Genomic DNA, 21,241 nt, shown 5'->3' with positions numbered 1-21,241 from the left:
TGCTACTGCAAGGATGGTACAGCAATCGTGACAGCCGGCAGCAGAAGGGCAGAATATTTGTTTCTACACCCGCGCCCCGGAACTTGACAATCTAATGATACTGGATGATGGCTGGCTCGGGGTGCTGTATTCGATTAGAGCTTTCCCGTCAAAGTGGGACTTCCGTGGTGGCGGCTTAGTTGGGGACAGGGGAAAGGAACAACAATGGAACCCTGAGGAGACCCTATAGAAGGCTGGAAGAGCTTTTGCGCGTCAGTCCGTATCCAAAGACTGCTAAGCTGTCCCTGGATTGTAGCTCTGGATGTGATGGAGCGTTCCAGGTGACGACGAATGGGGCCTGGACCACCCACCACCTGGTTAGGCTGTTAGCGAGGCACTATGATTGAAACCTCTGTTCGTTTCATCCTCTTGATTCGATGGCGCGTCGGAGAAGCTGGCGTGGCCATATGCAGATCCCATTGGGCTACGTAAGCTTATTGGCCCCCGTCTGCACGGTCCATCTCTCCGATCGGGATGTTTCACTTTATTTTCGCTCCCTCCAAGTCTCCTGCAGTGTGGTCCTGCTCGCTATCGGTTCTGGTGCGATCGGCAGAAATAACACAATCAGATAACTACCCTCGATGTTCAAATCTTGGGTCTGAGGGCATGGCTTCCACGGTCGCGGCGAGCTGCCAAAAGGTCCCCCGAGATCCCGAGCTAGGGAATTCCGGAGTGCTTAGAATTCTATGATTGCGAATACAAAGGGGCCAAAACGGTAGAAGGATGCGATAGGATCCGAACAACAGTATATCATAGGTTGCATCGTTTTGACTAGATTTACAGCATCCTATGTCAATACCGGTGTCTATTCCTGTCTCTATCTAGGCCCAACAGTGCGCTTTCCCGCCCCTTTCTTGTTTTATGTTCCGCGGTCTCCGAGCCCCTCCTGTCTAGTCCGTTGGCCCTTGCGTCTGCCAACGGGAAGAGCCAGTGCGGCAAGAAAGTTGGAAGCCCATTCCATAATCCCTTGACCGATCACATCTTTTGCAACTCTGCTTCTTGGCCACGTACGCGTCCGCAAATGAGACCTGGGGCTGATTTTTGGCATGCTGGAGACAACTTCTCTCATACTAGACTACTATGTTGCCGCCTGGATATACACTGATGTTGATTCTGCTCCTATCATAGGTGGGAGTCGCTATCATACAGGGTCCCTTTTGATCAAAACTGCGCTGGATATCCTGCTATTTTCATGGGTTGTTTAATCTGCAGGGCGGGGATTGACGATGCAAAAGCCCTGCCTATGCGTCATATATGAGCATATGTCGGTTCATACACTCTATAGGCTACTCTCCAGCCGCGGGGAGTCCTTTGATGTTGAAGTACGGGATATACGGTAGGTCGAATGTTCGCTGCTGTAGCTATGATTGGCAGGCAAGTACAGGTTCCACACGGTCTTATGTATCCCAGGTCACTAAAAGGGCCAGTGTGCATTGCGAGCGCATAACTCAACTTGAATTTTCTTGCCATGGCTCGTTGATATTACACCCTGTGATCTCATTGACACACGTTCATCCCGCACCCTTCTCCACGCGGGTACCACTTTACCCGGATTTTTCTGCCACATTCCGGTCCCTGCGAGTATTGTTGCAAGACTATAGCACATGCACATATTCTCTGGCACTTAGGCCTATCAGATATAGGGTTTGGTGTCCTTTACCCCTGACGGTCTCATCACCGTCGAAGCAAATCCATCATCGCTCGTTATACCTATAGCGATCTGACCGTATCGTCATGCTTCCGTTGCTCAATCACCCTGGGACATCTGACCTCTATATTTCCAGCGATGTCAATGAACACTTGGAAAGTCCAACCCTAATCCAATGGCACTAGAATAGTCTCTCGGGAAGTGTGCACACCACCACAGAATTCAAGGGACAACATGGAGCAGTTGATCCACCTGTCACAAGCATTCAAAATTGACGTACCAGTGCTGTGATGCGGCCTGCTGACTCATACTGAACCAAAAGACGCTTTTCTTGATATGTTTCAAAACATCATCCCCAGGTAAAGACACGAATTGGATCGTTGAAGTTATTTCAGACAGTACCACTCTCAGACTGGCAATCACGACGATAGGATAGGAGGAATGGCATTCTTTAGATGCTAACATACGAACCACGGTCAAAGCAAAACTCTCGTTGCACAACACAGAGGAGCGGCGAGTAAGGATATATTTTCTTCGTTTTGGGTGTATACATCAGCGGCTATGCGAGGGTCTCTTGGATAAGAGGGGTTAGTCGGACTCACGATCTAGACCCATTTGACTCTGTTGCGGGGAGAGACATGGCGCAGAATGATATAGATATGCGCAATGAAGAGAGGGGAGACTGGATGATGGGTAACCAACTACCAATGGCGACGGAGGATCCCGGAGAGGAGAAGGAAGCATCGCAGTGACAATGTGCTACATCATGGGTAGATATGTACCACAAGCGATGCAGCGGTTATGGAGGCGTTCGTGTATCCGAGGGTAGGGGTAAGGGTTTTCCTTGATCTTTGATACGATACCAACCATGGGAGAGCCGCCCCTGGTGGAGGCCGAGATATGACATAAGGATTGTGCACCGGCTGCGGGAAGTCATGTGCTGCCAGTCCCAGCACAATTGGCGGGCCAATTTTCCAGCACTCTCTTTAGACGCAGCCATTGCAGATTCCAAGTCTCGGATGGACATCCGAGAGCTTGATAAGAACCCTATTTGCACGTTTTTACCATGTGATGGATATCTTACAGCCAGGATATGATGCTATCTCATCACTTCTTTGCCTGGTCATGGACATCTGAACCCATTGCAGCTAGGAATTGCCAACGTAGAATATTGACCCGGGATATTCTTTAGACTTTGAAAAAGTAGGTTCGGAAAGTCCCCCCCGCTTCAGCATATAGTTCGATGGTGGAGCAATGTGTGGCGATTATCACATACAGAGGTCACGATGCGTAATTTGACTTGACCCAAGTAACTCAGTGAGCAAAAGAAGGTAGGAACAGTGCAACAACATGACGACATGAACAAATACATGTAGTCTCTGCCCTTTCTGTAGTAGCGGTAGGTCCGTGCAGAAAGTTACCGGGTTCGAGGGCAGTGTTTCATTCACTATATCAACATCTACGTGACTCGCTTAACATACCCTTTGTGATCCTCCCCCTCTCCGTGTTTAAAGTGACATCTTCTCTCACTTGATCCTTCTCTTCTCTTCCTCTACAACGGTTCTTCATCTACAAGCATCTCGTTGAGCTCAAGCCTTGTTCCATTACATTGCTCTCCTATCAACTGTGCTAGTAACAACGAACCAATTGATGAGACAACATCGTCTGGTCAGTATGGCAGATGCTTCACATCATCTGGCCCCTGGCCACATGTTCACAAACCATCGCGAGACCATGCTGTCAACACTGATCAAGGTCGAGCAAGCAATCGACAAAGGCCTTGCTAGTAAAGATAAGAGTTACGGCGATATGGCCTTCACGGAGTCTGTTCTGGAGTCGGTTTCCAAGCTGAAGCTTATCCTCAGCGCTGAAAACCACGTCACAATTAACGGGCACCAACTTGACCTCGCTGGTGTAGTAGCGGTCGCTAAGTAAGTTGTTAGCTTCCTCACAGAACGTGCACGACATCCAAGCTGACCCTTTGTCTTACCTTAGATACGGAATGATGCCAGCCTTCATCGAAGACGATGAGATCCTCCAAAAGATGAATGCCAGCATCTCATTCTTGAACAAGTATCTCAGTGCCGGTAATACGGTCTATGGGGTCAACACCGGGTTCGGAGGAAGTGCAGATGCGCGATCGGACGATCACGATACACTGCAAAAGGCCTTGATCCAGCACCATAATGCAGGTGTGCTGCTTCCTGCTGAGCAGGGCCTTCAGAGTTCCGTGATCCAAGACTGCATGAAAAAGCACAGCATGCCCACTTCCTTCGTAAAAGCTGCCATGCTGACTCGGTGCAACAATCTAATCCGTGGCCACTCTGCCGTCCGTCCTGAGGTCGTTCGTCACATTCTAACTCTGGTTGCCAACGACTGCACACCTGTTGTTCCACTGCGAGGCTCCGTCTCGGCTTCCGGTGATCTGACTCCTCTTGCATACATTGCAGGGGCCATCGAGGGCAACCCAGACATCTTTGTAGATTGCGGGTCGAAAAACCGTAATGCCACTCTCCGCGCGGACGAAGCTCTCACCATGCTAGGACTGAAGCCCCTCTCCTTCCTGCCAAAGGAGGGACTCGGACTTCTCAACGGAACTGCCTTTAGTGCCGGGGCAGCAAGCCTTGTGTTGTTCGAAGCCAATCAGCTGGCCATCTTCGCTCAGATCACCACCATCATGTGCACGGAGGCATTGATGGGTACACGGCGCAACTTCCATCCGTTTATCGGAAATGTTCGCCCTCACCCTGGACAAAGGGAAGCAGCACGCAACATGTACAGCCTTCTGGCAGACTCCAGGCTGGCCACCAATGCACACCCCGAGAACGCTGGCCTTGCCCAAGACCGCTATGCAATTCGCACCACGTCCCAGTGGATTGGTCCTCAAATCGAGACGTTGGCTCTCGCAACACGCCAAGTAGAGTGTGAGTTGAACTCGACGACCGACAACCCATTGCTAGACCCGTTCCACGGTGAGGTGCACCATGGAGGTAACTTCCAGGCAGTTTCGATCACGTCTGCAATGGAAAAAATTATGACCTGTATGCAGATGATCGGGAAGATGGTATTTGCGCAGTGCTCTGAGCTCCTGAATCCGATGTTCAGCAAGGGTCTCCCACCCAGCCTCTGTGCCGACGATCCTAGCCTGTCTTTTGCTTTCAAGGGTGTCGACATCAACATGGCATCCTACATGAGTGAGCTTGCATACCTCGCTCATCCAGTCAGCAACTCTGTCCAATCGGCTGAAATGCACAATCAGTCGATTAACTCGCTGGCTCTGGTCACGGCTCGCTACGCATCTGACACCGTTGAGGTGATGTCTCTTATGATGGCCACACATATCTATGTGCTCTGCCAGGCGCTGGACCTTCGAGTACTTCAGCTCGAGTTTGAAGACACCGCCAAGGACCGCGTAGACGATATCACAGCGAGCCTGTGCGAAGAGGTAGTTCCTGCCGATTGTGTCCCACGTATTCAGGAGTTGGTCTGGAAACAGCTGATTCAACACTGGACCCGAAACACCAACCTCGATCTTGCTGATCGTGCAGAGACCTCCGTAAGCAACACGCTGGGAACGCTTCTCAATTTGCTCAACTCCCATTGTGATAACGAAGACTCCGATATTTCTTTGACTGTGCTGAACTGGCAGGATGGGGTCAAGTATATGCTCGTTGAACAGTATGATGTGACTCGCGATGAGTTTTTCTGCAATCCAACCACGACAGACTATCTTTGCACCGCGTCGACTAAGATGTACAACTATGTGCGTAAGACTCTCGGCGTTCCGATGCACAAGGGGATTGTGGACCATCCGACTTACCTGCCACACTTGCTTCCGAATGACAAACAGTCGATTGGATCGCTTATCAGCACGATTTATATCGCTCTCCGCGAGGGGGACCTCATGCAGACCCTAGTGGGCTGCTTTGAGATCCCCGTGCTTGATGGTATCTCAGTGGACGAGAAGGAGTAAGTGGTGTTTGGATTAGATTCTGAACGATGGGTAAGGTGTGTTAAGAAGATGAGAGGATGAACAACCAGGGAGGTCGCTGCTTTGTTGTGCCAGGAAAACACGGAGGACGGCAGGCTTCTTTATTCACTTACTGTGTGGCGAGGTCCCGGGTTTTTCCTTATCTTTTTTTCTTTGCCGACTGCAGTGAAACGGTCTACTGAAAAGCTATCCATCCTGGTCGAGCCTTTGATTTACTGCCTTCTACTGTTTTTTCTTGCTTCTTCACTTTCAATGGAAATGCGGCTATGACTAATGATTTGATGTTTTACGATTGTATCTGCTGACTTTATGATGCGATGAATTTCCCGCGGAGATGGAATACCTCCGGTGATAGTTAATACGATCATTACTGAATATCCTCCCTTCTAAGAAACGGTCTTCTCCTCGAAAAACTAATAGGCACACTTCACGAATCTCAGCAACTCGTCATCTGATCCAGAATATGTGAATCTAGCTCATTAACCACCTCCGAACGCAGTCTACATGACTTTCCAACGGACCAGCAGCTAGCCTCCATGCACATCGACGGTGACTTTAAGAGTCATCGAATAGCTCTATTCCTTAATGAAAACTTTCCTCTACCAACTATAGCAGCTGTGATAAACGAACCTCAACAGGGAACCTGCAGACCTGAAGATATGGAATGCAAAGTACATCTTCTTCCACTCCTGGGATCGACCTGTCATATATCGAGTACGGTGAGATTCTTTTCATATTGTCTGAAAGCCTACTGGATAATGGAAGTAACGCTAATATTACCATGGAGTGCAATTAGATATCCTCGTCTGTTCGCCGCTTCATTCCTTCGATATAAAAATGACCAGCGCGACGGCCATATCCTGTTTGTATCGGATAACCTTTATCGCCGTCGAACAAAAACCCGAGGACATTCAATCACAGAAGGTATCTTGTCTTTAAATCAAAGCGGTGTTGGATAGCTTTCGAGTGCCTATTTCCATGGAGGAAATATCAAGTAGAATCTCGACCAGAATTGGGGGTTTATTGTTCTAGAGCATACTGGAAAACATAATATGAGTGCAGCGCTAACTAATGAAATGGATTTATAAGCCTTTCCTGAGGGGTGTACCAAGAAACCAATACACCAACATTAGATTACTCAATAGTCATGGCACTAGATAAATCATAAGTCAGATAAGATACGGATAAAGCAATCAATGGAAACCCCCCCAGGCCGCAAATTCTCCCAAGGAACCTCGCATAGCTGTCCGAGATCGCACGGGCGTGCCCACCTAGTACGCATTTTCTGGGCCCATGAAACCTTAATGGAGACACCCATGGATTCGTCATTAGGGAAAGTATTGCGCCAGAGGCCGAAGCGATGCGGGGTGATCCACACTGTCAGTGATAGGCGATAAAGTGAGACAGGATGTTGTTGGTGAGGTGTTGCATAACCGGGGACGGCGATTGCGTGATGCCGGGAACCGTGGCTTATCACCGCCGTATATAGTCCCCCTCACCATCCATGCCATCCTTACATCTCTCAGTCCCAATTTCTCCAAATTATCCACTATCTTGCTCATTCAACACAATCATGGCGCCAGGACTGGCAACAGACCTCCCTATCCACTCGCATCCATCCTCCGGAGATGCCAAACTCAACCAACCACAGTATCCCACTCCCTTGAAACCCAGCGGCGCCTTGGACAAGTTCACCTTTGAAGAAACCACCCCCGTCATCGGCCGCGAATATCCCACCGTCAACATTGTCGATGATCTCCTCAACGCGCCCAACTCCGATGAGCTCGTACGCGACCTAGCCATCACAAGTACCACCCCCCCGCCCCTCCCTCATCCAACCCCATCACTAACCAACCCCCTCCCCAGTCTCCCAACGCGGCGTCGTCTTCTTCCGTGCCCAAAGCAACCTCACCGACGACCTCCAAAAGACCCTCGTCCAACGTCTCGGCCAACTAACCGGCAAACCCTCCACCTCGACCCTCCACATCCACCCGGTCCTCAACAACATCAGCGAATTCGGCGTCTCCGATGCCCAAATCAGCACCATCAGCTCTCTCGCCCGCAAGAAGATGTTCGTCCACGACCGTCAACCCGACCAACGTCGCTACGACTCCGCCCAATGGCACTCGGACATCCAATTCGAGCCCGCCCCCGCAGACTACACCTCCCTGCGACTGACCCAGCTCCCCAGCAGCGGCGGCGACACGCTCTGGGCCTCCGGATATGAGATCTATGACCGGTTTTCCCGCAAGTACCAAGAATTCTTTGAAGGGTTAACCGCGACCTTCGTGGGTGATGGATTCATCCGAGCCGCGGAAAGGAATCCCACCCAAGTCAAGATTTACACGGAGCCGCGGGGGAGTCCGTTGAATGTGGGGAGGGAGTTGTCGGCCGTGCATCCGATTGTGCGGACTAATCCGGTGACAGGCTGGAAGAGTATTTTTGCTCTGGGGCCGTTTCCGAAATATATTAATGAGTTGAGTGCGAGTGAGTCGGAGGAGTTGTTGAGGAGGTTTAGGGCGGTGATTACCGAGAATCATGATTTGCAGGTTAGGTTTAAGTGGAGGAATGAGCATGATATTGGTGAGTTGTTGGCTTTGAAGACCCTTATTTCGTTGTTTTCGGGGATGATATCTGGGAGATGCGTTTCTGGTATCTGGCTAACTGGTTGATAGCTATTTGGGATAACAGAAGTGTGTTCCACAGCGCCACGTTCGACTACGAAGGTCTTGGCGAGAGATTTGGACATCGGGCTGTCGGAATTGGGGAAAGACCTTACTTGGACCCGAATAGTCAGTCAAGGACGGAAGCGTTGGCTGCTAAGGGATTTTCGGATTGATTGATTGATTGATTGATTGAGAACATCGAGATATAATGACATTTCAGCTACGTTTCTCGCAAATTCTCTTTGCACAGTTGTGTGCAAGTACAATGCAATGAAATACTTAAATTCATTCCACGCCCGAAAACAATAGCACCACAATAGTACAGGATCCTCAAACGACGCACTATACACAACTGCCAAACAGAGAGAATAAAATACAAATAGACCTATATCGCAGAAGTTACTCCACGGGCTGACTGTTCCTAGCAATAGCCATGTTCGAACTCATACCATTCCTCTGACTAACTCATGGTACCAAGATTACTTGATATCAACCTGAACCACTGGGGTATCCTTCACTCTCTGAGCAAATGCGGTAGGCTGAGACTTCTGCCGCTCTGCGATACCCTCAACAAAGGTCCGTCCGACAATCTTGCAACATGGAATCCTGTTCTCAATCAAAGCCACACCGTCTTCTAGTGGTCGGAGTACCAAAACCTGGGAGATACCACTGGCGATGAAAAGAATATCACCCCCCTTGATGTGACAGTCTATGAACCCGAAGGCTACAGGCGCAGAATCTCCGATAGATGATATTGAGAACAAACATTTCCCCTTAAGCTTGGAGAAGCTGTCAAGAAATATACTTATCCGTGCATCTGCAATATCTATGAGTCGGAGATTACCTTCTCGATTGAGCTTGCTCAATGTTTCAGAGAAGTAGGCGTAAGACATCCAACTCCATGACTCGGTATAGTTGTAGCATGCGCTGATAAGGGTATCTGCCATGCTGAAAGGGCTAATCCACTCATCCTCCCTGATGCGTTGAAGGTAACTTGGGATTTCCCTGAGAGGTGCGTGTTTCTCGGTATTCAATCTGAATGACTCCTGGACGACACCTATCACTCGACCACGAAGCTGTAACGTCCGTAGATTGTCAGTTATTTTAGGCAAATAACCATCGGGCTTCTTCCAGAGACTTCTTTCAGGAGTTGTCTGCTCACTTCGACCCGCAAAAATAAGATCACGGCGCCGTTGGTCTGTTATTGTAACGTCTACTACCCACGATGGAAGTGCCTCGTCATCAGAGAAACAGAAATAGTCCAGAATTCTGGTGTTTCCCTCGTACTGTAAAACATATGCCGTTGTCTCATGAATCAGTTGGCTGACAGTTTTCTGGTAGTCTGGGGGATATTTCTCTTGAGCCAAAGGGGCCATTGCATATAATGCATATACCCTGTCAAGTGGGTTGCTGCAATTGCGATGAGTCGTAACTGATAGTAGCTCGCCGAGGGGACGACTGGGTGGCGAATTTGGATCCTTGTGAAGGTCCTTCTGTACCAGGAGATCTCCTGGTAGAATGGGGAGAAAGTTTCGGAACGTTCTTGTGTGTATGGCTTTCTCGCGTTCCAGCATCTTCTCAGAGAATTCCTTTGCTTCACCGTCTAGGTTTTGACCGACTGTCTTGCGATACTTGGCCATCATATCGTCAATGGAGTTGAAACTTGATCCCAATCGACTGAAGACATCCCTAAATGTGAAACAGAGCTTTCCGAACATACAGATCGGCCTCGTCTTTGGTAGATGCCACTCCTGGAAGGTCCACAGTCGCTGCCAATAAGGAGCAGATAATATTTCGAGCGTCCCATCCAAGACGTCCATCATTGCCAGGTCTCTCTTCCGACTTTCCTCGATTGAAAGGTCCTTCTTATCATGGATTTCAAACCACCACTTGCTTTTCGGGGTACTTAGGCCTTCGCAATAATTTTGGTAAGCAATTGCATCTTCAATATTCGGGGTTGATAGTCCAAGCCAAGCAATCACAGAAGTTGCATTGATGTAGATCTGGCTCATCAAGAGGACCTGAGAGTTTCTCTCCAATATATCATGTTGGTTGATACAGAGATAATCAACCCAAACCACTCGATCTTGTTTTGGCTCGCGGAGTGCGCGCAAGAATTGTTCCAAATTGGTTGGGGCGCTAACAATACAGCAATCTACCCAGATGTCTGTTCTGATGGCGACATTCCCCCAGACATATGATAGCGCTTCGAATTCATAAGGGTCCTTGAGTGATACAGGATGGAGTGAACCCCGCACCGGATTTGCCACGTTCTCGTCAGGCCAAATGGTTAGAAGCCGGATCTCGTTGGCATCGGGATTCAGTTTCGTATAAGACAACGACATTGTAGGATCCAAACTATAAGATGTATTCAGTGGCATGTGTGGAGCAACTGCGTTCAGATATCAGTGAAGCGGGGCGCTGTTTCCTGTGCTGACGTGGATCGCGGGGTCTAGCGGACAGACCTCGCGTCGTCTGACGGTCTGGGATGTCAACCACGAACCCTTGCTCCTGAAATCCGGTGCTTTGCAGTTCCATTGTGTCTGAATGTTTCTGTAATTCCTGGGTTCCAGCATAAACTCTCAGTCAATCCTGGTGATCGTGACATTACATGTCTACGGCTTCATCCAGGCCTCACAATCTGCTTCTGTCACGTGTCTTGGCACGAGACAATCTCGAGAAAGCAGAGGCCGAATAGATGGCCTATATTCCCTCAAGGTATGAAACTTGAAGCACCCTGGCGCGCTTAAACCCATAATGGGGTCAACGTAAACACGAAATGATGCCTCAGGCTGCAGACAGTGAGAAAGCGGAGATGAGTGGCAGAAAAAAGCCCACGTTCCACCCTTCGAGCAAGCCGATAAGTCTCAACGCTTTGGTGATCAGATATCGGAGTAACTCTGTGTAGTAGCGGAAATCAGCATGCGAATGCTAGAATAACTCACATCTATGTATCCACAGGTTTCATCATCTTTGCCTGGGAGCTACGTAGTACCTGGACGACTGCATGGACTGGGCGAAAGAAATGAACCTTGAAACCACAGGCCAACAGCAGTACCTGATGACGAAGAGGATCGACGCGTGTTCCGCCAGAACATTGGGCTACATCCCAACTGGGCTACATCCCAACATGGCTACCGGCGCATCATGATGGGCATTCCTACGGCATGCAAACCCGCTCCACTTTCAGCCCTACACAGCATCAAGCATGACGTCACCAGTTTCTCATCCCCTCGACCTTTTAAATCCCCTGATTCAACCATCATCTGTTCCTCAACCGTTCACAAATTGAAGCTCTACCATTCCTCCACCTCTCCTGGGTCAGACTTAGTACATTGCAACCTAACAAAACCCCTTTAACGAAACCACAGAAACCGCCACCATGCCCGGAAAAGTGTATGTTCTCAATCCTGTCAGACCCATCCTTTAAAAGGAAGAGACTAATCAAATCCTCGCATTAGCGGCTGCTGCGAAATCATCATCGCTTTCTTCCTCCCCTTCGTCGGCGTTTTCATGCGCACCGGGTGCAGCTGCGATCTCCTCATCAACATCTGTCTGTGTATTCTGGGTTGGGTGCCAGGTGTCATCCACGCATAGTACGTGCTGCTCTTTTCCAGCTCGTGTCACACACACGCTAACCATGTCATAGCTACATCCTGGCCAACAAATAAACCAATTGTGCTTTGTTCCTGATGTGCCGGTCGCGGACGATTTCAGATCGGGTACGGGCGCATTCGGTGTATCAATTGGGCTTTGAGATTTGCGAATAATAATGTCTACTCTACGATTGTATATATCCCGCTGCAATAATGACTTTTGACTTGTGTGCGAAATCTTTTGTAGCTCAGCGCTCGAGCACCCGCTTCGCTACGTAGGCAGCAATTTTCCGCTACTCACAAAGGCGGTGACGCGCGATAAACAGAGCGACGTCATCATGGCTCCCCGATTACTGCGATCAGGTAGAATTCGCTTGATGGCTGCGTGGAAGTGCGAATTGACTTATTTTCTCGCATTTCTGCAATAATCAATACATTATGAGCCGATTCCGGGATTTTCCGATCGCCTATAAGGACCTCTTGATCGCACGACGAAAAATTGTGCGCATAAATTTGATTGTGCGCGAGTTTCTTTGTCAGCAACTGCATCAGAGTTATGCCCCATTCTCCCTCCCGCGGGTCATCTTTATCTCGTCAACACCTGCCTTTCGAACTCTTCGGCATACCAGTGCGCTCATTACGAGAAGTGTCCTTGATTCTGCCATCTAAGCAAGCTGCGATGACCACAATACCCATACATGGATCGAGGGCCCCGAATCAAAGCAACTATCTACCCACATCACACCAGTCGCTGTCGGATGCCATCACGCGTCAGGTATTACTATTAGACTAACATTCATACAGGTATGCAGTCCAGTCAACACCCTGTACGCATCATCATTTCTCACCCTACCAGCGCGCAACCGGATTACCTCCGTCGATCCCTTTCATTTTATACTCCGCAATCGTCATGGCAAACTGCTTATCCACCAGATCCTCCAAGAACAGGATAAACGCTCCATCAAGCTCCCTCGTGATATCCTTGAGTGCCTTGGCCTCAGAACGACTTTTTATTCTCAGACTGGTCAGAGTTTGCAGCATGTCGTCACCATAATGCGCCCTAAAGAAGTCCCTTTTCTGTGATACAATGAGCATGAATATCCTACTATATGCCTCCCCAACAGATAGTCCAAAAGGCCGGGGGAATACTGACCTTATTACTGATAGCTTTCAACATATCTGCAAAGATAGGTTTCAGAGGCACACATATTCCAGCAATAATGTGACTGCTGGGGGTGTCGAGGTTCCCGGTCGATTTGGTTGTTGATATTGCTTGATTGATGCTGTGCTCGAGATTCGCGGAGAGGGTTTTGATTTCGTCCACATTGTCTGTAAAGGATCGAACGGCTCTATCTAGCTTGATGGCGTTCAAGCCGACGTTGGCGAGAGAGGTGATGAGAGTGATGGTTTCGGTGGTTTGGGGGCGGACCTCGCTGACGCTTGTAGGGTTGGGGAGGGCGAGTGTCAAGGATAGGGTCAGAAGGGTGGAGAGGAGAGTGAGTATGGCTAGTGGGAAGCGCATTTTGGTCGATATGAGCCGGGTATAGACCTTCGAGCAAGATGCTGCGCAAAGTGGTAAGCATTCCCGGGACTATATAAGTCGCCATATCTCATTGCCCTGAGATTGCGATTCTCACCTGTGTAATAGGAGGATGTACAAGACGGCGAGATTAGTGTCGCACACGATAATGCACTCCGCGCTGCAGAAGCGCTTTGAATGCAGGTACTACCTACATATTCTAGCTGCATATTCCCCGGTCAGACGTTGTGTGACGAGCTCTGTGCAGATTATCCAAGGTAATGCCATTTACTGATTGATATAGTGAGTTATAACGGCTATTGGCGCGAAAACAATGGCTAGATTGGTATGAACTCAGGGAAATTATCACCATCCATCGGAGTAACATCATCTTGTCGGGCTTCCAAACGGCCCGCTCGGACTTTTATGTCAGACACTGAGTAACACCCAGCAACATCACAAGAGACCAATCTTGAAGACAGACCCTGCTTCTTGATCATGAGGTGAAATCATACGCAATTATATTGTTCACATGCTTATACCACAGGTTATTCAAAGATCTCCCGGTTATGAGTCTCAACAGGGCAGCTCCTATGAGTTTGCTTCAGATGAATAATATTTTCGGATGATTACCATGCTTAACTGGTACAATCATCACCTGTTTGAGTGTCTTATTCAATAGTACTATCACAGCGCATGACATCTCAATGGAGACGCCACGGCCACACCACCCCAGCCACAGTTACACCCGAGTTCGTTTAGGGTCCGCGAAATCCTCCTACTTTGCATCTTAGGACAGAATTTAAACGTCTGGCTAGCGGACTCCCCACTGCCTCCAACCCGATGCCGTTTAAGGCCTCCATCGAAGGCCAGCGGTCATACTTACTAGATGTAGAAAACAGCTCGGCCAAATGGCATTGCCCCGCCGTATGGCTCGGACTAGATGCCCGATGGTCATGCACGCAGTTCTCTACTAGGCCATATGCGGGGCTACTTTGCGAAACCCCGCGGATGAATTAGCAGTCTCACCGGTCGTTCTGCACGTGGATATCCAATCAATCAAGCGGGGGAGGGGTACGGAGCTGGTGCCATCATGTTATGCTTGCTGTAGCGCGTCCCGCACAGTAGTCCATAGCGAACCGTCGTCGACTCATTTGATTACGACCTCCCCTTACGCATCTATTCCCAAACCGACCGGATGAATGAATAACCATTACGCTATCGGGAAAGACGTGCATGGCAACCAACGCGACACGGCAGGAAATTGGGTGCTCGTGCTTCAAAGGTCGCAAAGTCGAAGAAACCAAAGGCCCAAGTGAAAAACTTTAGGGGAAATAATGCACGTTCCCCTCGTTCGAAAAAGTGCGCCAACCCGGAAGAACAATCCCCGGGAGCGAAGTTACCGGTATGGACTAGTCCGGGTATATAGGAACGGTACTGGTATTTGTAACCACTTGAAGCTGGTTGAATGGCCTCAGACTTGGCTTCAGCCCTACAGCCCTACAAGAGGCTTGGCAGGCTTGGCAACACGTAAATGTGGATTCTATAGTCGATTCTATATCGAAGGAAGGTCCTAGAATGCTCCTTATACTGAACTGAGGTGTATTTGTTTAGATGGTATTGTGTTCCAAATGAATCGAGCTAGATGCTGCATGACAAGGCAGCCATGCAGGACGCAGTACAATACAGTACCGGAAGCTTCGGACAAGAGATAAGAATCGGATCGGATTAGGGATCCCGGCAACGAGAAGAGACGAGACTGGGATCGAACAAAGGGTGAGTTATGAAGGATTCTAACCGTTGAGATATCTCTCATCTACAAGATATCGTTCTAAGAAACTAAATCCTCATCTTATCCCCCTGATGGCCTGATCCCATCCCATCATCCTTCGGCAACACCGCCCGAAAATCCCGAATAGCACCACATCCCACCCCCCAACCCCCGCTAAAACCAACGATGATAACCGATGTAACTTACTTACTTACATCCAGCTAGCCCCGTTCACCGGTCGGAGCAGAATGATTCTCCGGCAGCTGGCCCGCGCCGCCCAAACCTGTTTGTTATAAACCCAGCCGCCCGTTCCCCTATTATCTGATGATCTGATTACTCCATTATCTGATTATCTCGGCCACTTGATTATCTGATCAGGCCGACTCGGTGCTGAACTGTCCAAATGGCCTCTCGGAGGAGCCAATGGAGCCGAATGCTGGTTTTCACCACCTGTCTGCTGGCAGTTTCGGCTTTTAATTATGGATTCAGCGATCAGGCGTTTGCGTCGTGTCAGGCGATGGATTCGTTTGAGCGTCAGTTTGGGGTTTATCATCCTACTACGGGGAAATATAAGGTCAGGCCGATGTTTACGTCGCTGTATAACAGTTTGAAGGCCGCTACGCAGATTATTGGTTAGTGGGGGGTGGTGTGGCGTTGTGTGATGATGGCTGACTCGTTTGGATAGGCGTTTTTATTGGTGGGTATATTAGCAATACGTATGGGAGGAAAATCTGCATTTTTAGTATGAATCTTTATGCCCTGGCGAGTGCGGCGGTGGTGGTGAGCTCGACCACGGATGGGCAGATTCTGGCAGGGAGGGCGTTGCATTGTTAGTATTCCCACCACCATCACCACCGCCACAAAAACCGGGGAAATTCCAATGCAAAGCACTAACAAGAACAAAACAAGACATCTACCTAGGCATGCAAATGGCCGTCATCCCAACCACCCTCGCCGAACTCGCCCCCCGAAACGTCCGCGGCGCCATGGGCGTTCTCTACTGGCTTAGCATCAAAATCGGCGGTCTAGTAGTCACCGGCATCGCACGCGGAACATCCAGCATTTCCACCAACACGGCATGGCGCATCCCCTTCGGCCTGATTCTCGTGATCCCATTCATATGTATTTTCCTCGTATGGATTATGCCCGAATCACCACGATGGCTTCTCCTCCGCGACCGACAAGAAGATGCCTTCCAGGCGCTGAAACGCTACCGATCCCAAAACACGCCCGAGAGTGAAATCCAAGAGGATTTCGATGAATTGGCGCAGAAGGTTGCGGCACAAATGCAGAAGAAAAAGTTCAAGGATTTGTTTACTCCGAAGAACAGAGAACGGACGTTTGTGGTTGTTGCTGCGAACTTCTTCCAGCAGGCGTCGGGGCAGGCGTTTGCGTCGCAGTATGGGACGCTTTTTGTGAAGCAGCTGAAGTCGGTGAATCCGTTTAGTGTTACGTTGGGTACTAATGCGGTGGATATTGGGGCGTTGATTATTTCGACGGGGTTGAGTGATCAGGTTGGGAGGAGGTGAGAACCCCGTATTTTTCGTCGCTGGCGATCGGCATTGGCTGATGAGGGTTTACTTGCAGGATGCTTTTCCATACGAGCGGAATTCTGGAAACGGCTGCGCTAATGACGATGGGTGGTCTTGGGACTGCGGATTCCAAGAACGTGGCTGCCAAAGAGGGTATTGTGGCTATGTTGCTGCTTTACAGCTTTGGGTGGTCGCTTGCCTGGGCGCCGCTGGTGTATGTGCTGGGTGCGGAACTGCCGTCGGCGCCGTTGCGGGAAATGACGCTTCAAATTGCGTATACGATGAAATTGGTCACTGAGTATGTTCCCTCCATTGAGACACCTTTCCCTCATAGTTTCACAGCTACAATGATACTAACTAATATCCCAGATTCGCCGTCACTTTCTCCTACCCATACCTCGAAACCGCCAACGACCCAGGTCACGTCGACATTGGAGGTAAACTGGGATTTATTTACGGTTCGCTATCCGCGGTTTCGGTGATATTTGGATACTTCTTTATCCCCGAGACGAGACGAATGGAATTGGAGGATATTGATAAAAAGTATGATTCGTCGACGGATAGTGAAATGGTGGAGAAGGTGGAGTATCAGCTTGATTCTCAGAAGGAAAGTCATCGAGGAGCGTCGAGACCTGTGGATGCTTGATGGGAATGCCAACTGTGGTTGTGGGTTTACTGCATCTTTTGGTATATAGAAGTCTTTTCATGATAAGTATTGATGCCGCGAAAACTGGTTGTAGATAGCATGATGCCATGAACATAAAAATTTGATTAGCATTTGTGTAAGTCATGTGGTCAGTTCTCCTGGGTCCCGAAGATATATTTAGATCCTGCTGTGCTCGTCAACCATCCATAGCGAGATAAACCGCACTATGAGTTCCTGGACAATAATATCCAAATAATATCAAATTATGACATAGAAAAGAAATCAGAGATCTAATTGGTATTTTTATTTGCATCCGCATCCACAGCTGCAAAGCTGCCCATCCGGTTCTGGCCCGTCTGCCATGAACTCAATGGTTGGAGCGGCTAAACCCTTCTTGGTCCCCGACCACCTCCCATACATTTGACTTTCGGTCGCAACTTTCTGAATAAAAAGAAGACCACCCGCGCATTCTAAACGTGATATAGACATATCTGCACCAAAAAATTTGTCAATTTCAAAAATGACGGACAGTCCCAATCACGCGATCGTATACGGCGCATCGGGGTTGAATGGCTGGGCGTTGATAAACCAGCTCTTGGCTCCGTACCCTTCGGTTCACTCGTTCAGAAAAGTCACAGCTTTCACGAACCGGCCTTTGGATCTCTCGGAGACATATTTGCCAGAGCCGGAGTCGCATCGGCCGCATCTACAGCTGGTCTCGGGTGTTGATCTTTGTGGGTGGGATGGGCCTACCTTGGTGAGACATTTGAAGGAGGAGGTTGAAGATATCGAGGGCGTGACTCATGTTTATTATCTGGGTATGTTTCTATAGTAGTACCAGGCTATTTGGAATAGACTGACCATCAACAAAACAGTGTTCACCGCCATGGATGACGATCTAGAAGAGGTCGCGACCAATCGACGTATGCTGCAGAATGTCATCGATGCTCATAATCAGATCAGTCCGAGGCTGCAATTCGTGGCTTTTGTTGGCGGAACACGGGTACGTGCATTACAGCATTTCAAGAGAAAATAAAACCCCCATGTTTTAACTAATGACATCGATCAGGGATACGGCATCTATTCCCCCGGGGGAACATTCACTCCACCCTTGCACGAAGACATGGTTAATGATCTCCCATCTGACTACGCGAAGACGGTCGTTTATCCAGAGTACCGTGAGATTCTGAAAACATCCAGCAAGGACAAGAAATGGACGTGGTGCGAAGTGTGTCCGGATGCAATAGTCAGTTCTTCTTTCTTATTTATTCTCGGGGAAAAACTAACAATAAACAAGGTCGGATTCACACCCAACGGTTCCCAATTCAGCCTAGCCCTGCATTGGGCACAGTATTTATCACTTTATGCCTACAACAATGGTATTGGACCACATACCCAGGCAAAAGGAGAAAACAACCCCGTCGACATCCCATTTCCCGGCTCCACAGCCGGCGCTACATCGTTATTCAGCCCCGTATCAAGTAATCGACTAGCACGGTTCATGATCTATGCTTCGCTACATCCGGAGACATGTGGAGGTGGTCGACTGTTTAATGTCGCCGATCAAGAAACACCATGCACCTATGGGTCACTGTGGCCTCGGCTGGCGAGCTGGTTTGGTCTGATCGGCGTGGGACCTGCCGAGACTGCTCAGGAAACCGAGCACAACACATTGAAAGTTGGGGAAGTTCCTGAGCGAACTTCTTCGCTAGCGCCAGGGGAGTATATAGCTAAGTATCGGGACATTTTTGCAAAGTATGGGTGTCCGAAGGCTATCACTGGAGGGGTGGGAGCCGGGAACCGCCAGTTGGATAGCGTGGGGTATTGGTTGACTTTCGATCGGCAGATGAGTTTGAAGAGGCTGAAGGAAACGGGTTTTGAGGCGGATAGGGATCCAGTGGGGGGCTGGTTGGAGAGTTTTGCGATGTTTAGGAAGGCGGGATTGATTCTTTAACTGCTAACCGTTGTGTGGGGGCTCTGTGTTTATCTGGTGATGCGCTGGGAGATTGTATAGTGCTATTAACAGTGAATAAATTGAGTAAATCGAACACCAAAAAGAAATAAGTATAACTCTCCCAGGAAATCCTCTTTCTTATAGAAAAGTACTTTTAGGCTCACCAGATTGAGCGCAAAGACAGATTAATACTATCCAACAAGGCAAGTGAAAAACAAATTCCATAAAAATTAACCAAAAACCCCAAACAACCCAACCATTAATAGCAGCAGCGAACACCGCTTCCCTTATTCTTTTTTTATCTTCCCTCCCTTTTTGTCCCTCTCATCACCAACAAACTATTACCACTTCTCACAAACGGCCCAAAAATCATCCACATACCCCGGCAACACACTCTCCCAAAACCCTCCCTCCGCGTTTCCCAAATACTCCACCTCCTTCTTACACACCTCCTCACTAACCAACACCGCCACATCAAGCGCATGACTCGTAATCACCGTGAATATCTGCCCCTTGGCACAAGCAGCATACTCCGCGAACGCTTCGGTGTCTTCGCAGTAGTCTGCTGTTGCACTGCAGTGTTGTTCAACGGCTTTCATGGATTCATCTGTGATGCTGAGGAAGGTTGCGATGCGGGATGCATCAATGCCTAGGTTTGTGGCGATGGTTTGCACAGAGGGCTTGAGGATGGTTTCGCTGATTAGTGTGGTGTATTGCCCGCCGACGACGGGTTTGCATCCGTGGCTGCAGATGGTTTTGTAGTAGTTGTCGTAGGCGGTGTCGAGGTTGGGGCCGATGACGGTGGGGAGGGTTTGGCAGGTGGGGCCGATGAGGGGGTTGGTTATACTAGTAGTAGAGGTGGAGGTGGAGGTGGAGGTGGTTGTGTGGAGGGTTAGGAGGAGGAGGGTGAGGGTTGGGAGGTGGTGGTGCATTTTGCTGTGGGGGTTGGAGATGGATGTGGGTGTGGTTGTTGCAATAATCGTGAATTTAGTATGTTTTGTTTCTCAATTGACTCTGAACAAACCATACAAACTATACAGCAAGGGTCTCTCTCTTTTGTACCCAAATACCTCGCTGCAAAGTAATACTCTTATTTCGGTGGCGTTGACATCTTGAAGATCTTACCGTCATATTGAGATCACCCCTTCGTTCAATCTCATTATTTTCCTAAGTAACATCCTCGTATTCCCTATGGCTTCTGTATTTAGGTTTCAATTTGTGAGGTATATCTGGGGAGAAAAAGAACTCTAGATTGACCGAAAATCCAGCTCAAAGCTCACTGGATCTTGGCGGGGAAATAACCTCCGCATCTCCCGTATCGGATTCTGGGTCGGGTGAAGATTCCGCCCGTGGGTCAGTACGATCGTACTCTATTTGCCTACTGATCCAGGGATTGGATTAATGTAAATCAGGTTCGATGCGGGGTTTTACACAACGTAAAACAGCGCATTCTTGGCGGGTATTTCAGATGTCCGGTACTGCGGGAATCGATGTTGGGCGTTTATGTTATCCAAGGACAGTTGGACAACCTCGTAGATGCGACCACAATTCTTGCAGCAAACGGGGAATGCTCTTTACGTTGACCATGGTTCTTGTGGGTGGATCCGCTGGGAGAGAGTCCCTGTTCGTGATCCGTAATCCCACAGGAGCGGATTTTTTTGCTTTGATTCGCCAAGAGGTCTGTATTTGATTCTCGAGCGATTTGACATGTTCGGCCCAATACCCTGTGCGTAATAGAGGCAGCAAACCGGTCTCGGGGCTGGCGAGGGGGTAGGATGCGGCCCATTTCTCTTTTTCTGCTCGATGATATAGATGCAGGACTTGGCTTGACATTTGCCATCATTACGCATCGAGCATTCAGGCTTCACTTCGGCTATCT

The 21,241-nt window shown here is 49.1% G+C and overlaps 9 protein-coding genes across 9 annotated transcripts; 5 read left to right on the top strand and 4 right to left on the bottom strand.

Moving 5' to 3' along the window:
• Positions 1–3,397: 3,397 nt before the first annotated feature.
• BO94DRAFT_558077 (aromatic amino acid ammonia-lyase) lies at positions 3,398–5,660 on the top strand (the record flags this gene model as incomplete). Its single annotated transcript, XM_025613981.1, has 2 exons — positions 3,398–3,618; positions 3,683–5,660. The coding sequence occupies 2 exons, from the start codon at positions 3,398–3,400 to the stop codon at positions 5,658–5,660; spliced, it is 2,199 nt and encodes a 732-aa protein (XP_025465721.1).
• A 1,548-nt stretch (positions 5,661–7,208) lies between these two features.
• BO94DRAFT_536900 (TauD/TfdA dioxygenase family protein) lies at positions 7,209–8,618 on the top strand. Its single transcript, XM_025612143.1, has 3 exons — positions 7,209–7,486; positions 7,545–8,261; positions 8,354–8,618. Exons 1-3 carry the CDS (start codon positions 7,252–7,254, stop codon positions 8,515–8,517), a joined length of 1,116 nt encoding a protein of 371 aa, XP_025465720.1. The 5' UTR covers positions 7,209–7,251; the 3' UTR covers positions 8,518–8,618.
• On the bottom strand, positions 8,609–10,882 carry BO94DRAFT_625795 (HET domain-containing protein; the record flags this gene model as incomplete). The annotated part of the gene is made up of 2 exons (XM_025617310.1): positions 8,609–10,736; positions 10,810–10,882. The coding sequence occupies 2 exons, from the start codon at positions 10,880–10,882 to the stop codon at positions 8,824–8,826; spliced, it is 1,986 nt and encodes a 661-aa protein (XP_025465719.1). The 3' UTR covers positions 8,609–8,823.
• Positions 10,883–11,726: 844 nt separating this feature from the next.
• BO94DRAFT_587355 (YqaE/Pmp3 family membrane protein) lies at positions 11,727–12,015 on the top strand (the record flags this gene model as incomplete). The annotated part of the gene is made up of 3 exons (XM_025615818.1): positions 11,727–11,740; positions 11,806–11,940; positions 11,994–12,015. 3 exons carry the CDS (start codon positions 11,727–11,729, stop codon positions 12,013–12,015), a joined length of 171 nt encoding a protein of 56 aa, XP_025465718.1.
• A 374-nt stretch (positions 12,016–12,389) lies between these two features.
• BO94DRAFT_536899 (uncharacterized protein) lies at positions 12,390–13,093 on the bottom strand. The gene has a single exon (XM_025612142.1). It carries the CDS (start codon positions 13,033–13,035, stop codon positions 12,790–12,792), a length of 246 nt encoding a protein of 81 aa, XP_025465717.1. The 5' UTR covers positions 13,036–13,093; the 3' UTR covers positions 12,390–12,789.
• Positions 12,624–13,818, bottom strand: BO94DRAFT_536898 (uncharacterized protein). Its single transcript, XM_025612141.1, has 3 exons — positions 13,589–13,818; positions 12,797–13,515; positions 12,624–12,744 (listed from the first exon to the last, which is right to left on the bottom strand). The coding sequence occupies exon 2, from the start codon at positions 13,460–13,462 to the stop codon at positions 13,046–13,048; it is 417 nt and encodes a 138-aa protein (XP_025465716.1). The 5' UTR covers positions 13,463–13,515; positions 13,589–13,818; the 3' UTR covers positions 12,624–12,744; positions 12,797–13,045.
• Positions 13,819–15,374: 1,556 nt separating this feature from the next.
• On the top strand, positions 15,375–17,534 carry BO94DRAFT_625792 (sugar transport protein). Its single transcript, XM_025617309.1, has 5 exons — positions 15,375–15,862; positions 15,916–16,059; positions 16,140–16,755; positions 16,818–17,060; positions 17,132–17,534. Exons 1-5 carry the CDS (start codon positions 15,634–15,636, stop codon positions 17,406–17,408), a joined length of 1,509 nt encoding a protein of 502 aa, XP_025465715.1. The 5' UTR covers positions 15,375–15,633; the 3' UTR covers positions 17,409–17,534.
• A 122-nt stretch (positions 17,535–17,656) lies between these two features.
• On the top strand, positions 17,657–19,454 carry BO94DRAFT_495981 (SDR family oxidoreductase). Its single transcript, XM_025609277.1, has 4 exons — positions 17,657–18,226; positions 18,284–18,411; positions 18,478–18,654; positions 18,706–19,454. The coding sequence occupies exons 1-4, from the start codon at positions 17,929–17,931 to the stop codon at positions 19,360–19,362; spliced, it is 1,260 nt and encodes a 419-aa protein (XP_025465714.1). The 5' UTR covers positions 17,657–17,928; the 3' UTR covers positions 19,363–19,454.
• Positions 19,455–19,545: 91 nt separating this feature from the next.
• BO94DRAFT_625790 (uncharacterized protein) lies at positions 19,546–20,294 on the bottom strand (the record flags this gene model as incomplete). Its single annotated transcript, XM_025617308.1, has 1 exon — positions 19,546–20,294. The coding sequence occupies one exon, from the start codon at positions 20,292–20,294 to the stop codon at positions 19,704–19,706; it is 591 nt and encodes a 196-aa protein (XP_025465713.1). The 3' UTR covers positions 19,546–19,703.
• Positions 20,295–21,241: the final 947 nt, after the last annotated feature.

The sequence above is a fragment of the Aspergillus sclerotioniger genome (assembly GCF_003184525.1).
Source record: "Aspergillus sclerotioniger CBS 115572 chromosome Unknown BO94scaffold_20, whole genome shotgun sequence".
In the NCBI taxonomy this organism is placed as follows: domain Eukaryota; kingdom Fungi; phylum Ascomycota; class Eurotiomycetes; order Eurotiales; family Aspergillaceae; genus Aspergillus; species Aspergillus sclerotioniger.
This window is presented reverse-complemented; position numbering and strand designations above follow the sequence as displayed.

What these genes read in the sequence shown, in the direction of transcription:
- BO94DRAFT_536900 (XM_025612143.1), top strand. Translation starts at nt 7,252, where the DNA reads ATGGCGCCAGGACTGGCAACAGACCTCCCTATCCACTCGCATCCATCC. An exon ending in ACGCGACCTAGCCATCACAA is followed by an intron (nt 7,487 to 7,544) that starts GTACCACCCCCC and finishes CCCCCTCCCCAG; the next exon opens with TCTCCCAACGCGGCGTCGTC. An exon ending in GAGGAATGAGCATGATATTG is followed by an intron (nt 8,262 to 8,353) that starts GTGAGTTGTTGG and finishes ACTGGTTGATAG; the next exon opens with CTATTTGGGATAACAGAAGT.
- BO94DRAFT_536899 (XM_025612142.1), bottom strand. Translation starts at nt 13,035, where the DNA reads ATGCTCATTGTATCACAGAAAAGGGACTTCTTTAGGGCGCATTATGGT.
- BO94DRAFT_536898 (XM_025612141.1), bottom strand. Translation starts at nt 13,462, where the DNA reads ATGCGCTTCCCACTAGCCATACTCACTCTCCTCTCCACCCTTCTGACC.
- BO94DRAFT_625792 (XM_025617309.1), top strand. Translation starts at nt 15,634, where the DNA reads ATGGCCTCTCGGAGGAGCCAATGGAGCCGAATGCTGGTTTTCACCACC. An exon ending in GGCCGCTACGCAGATTATTG is followed by an intron (nt 15,863 to 15,915) that starts GTTAGTGGGGGG and finishes TCGTTTGGATAG; the next exon opens with GCGTTTTTATTGGTGGGTAT. An exon ending in AGTGATCAGGTTGGGAGGAG is followed by an intron (nt 16,756 to 16,817) that starts GTGAGAACCCCG and finishes GTTTACTTGCAG; the next exon opens with GATGCTTTTCCATACGAGCG.
- BO94DRAFT_495981 (XM_025609277.1), top strand. Translation starts at nt 17,929, where the DNA reads ATGACGGACAGTCCCAATCACGCGATCGTATACGGCGCATCGGGGTTG. An exon ending in CTTTTGTTGGCGGAACACGG is followed by an intron (nt 18,412 to 18,477) that starts GTACGTGCATTA and finishes GACATCGATCAG; the next exon opens with GGATACGGCATCTATTCCCC. An exon ending in AAGTGTGTCCGGATGCAATA is followed by an intron (nt 18,655 to 18,705) that starts GTCAGTTCTTCT and finishes ACAATAAACAAG; the next exon opens with GTCGGATTCACACCCAACGG.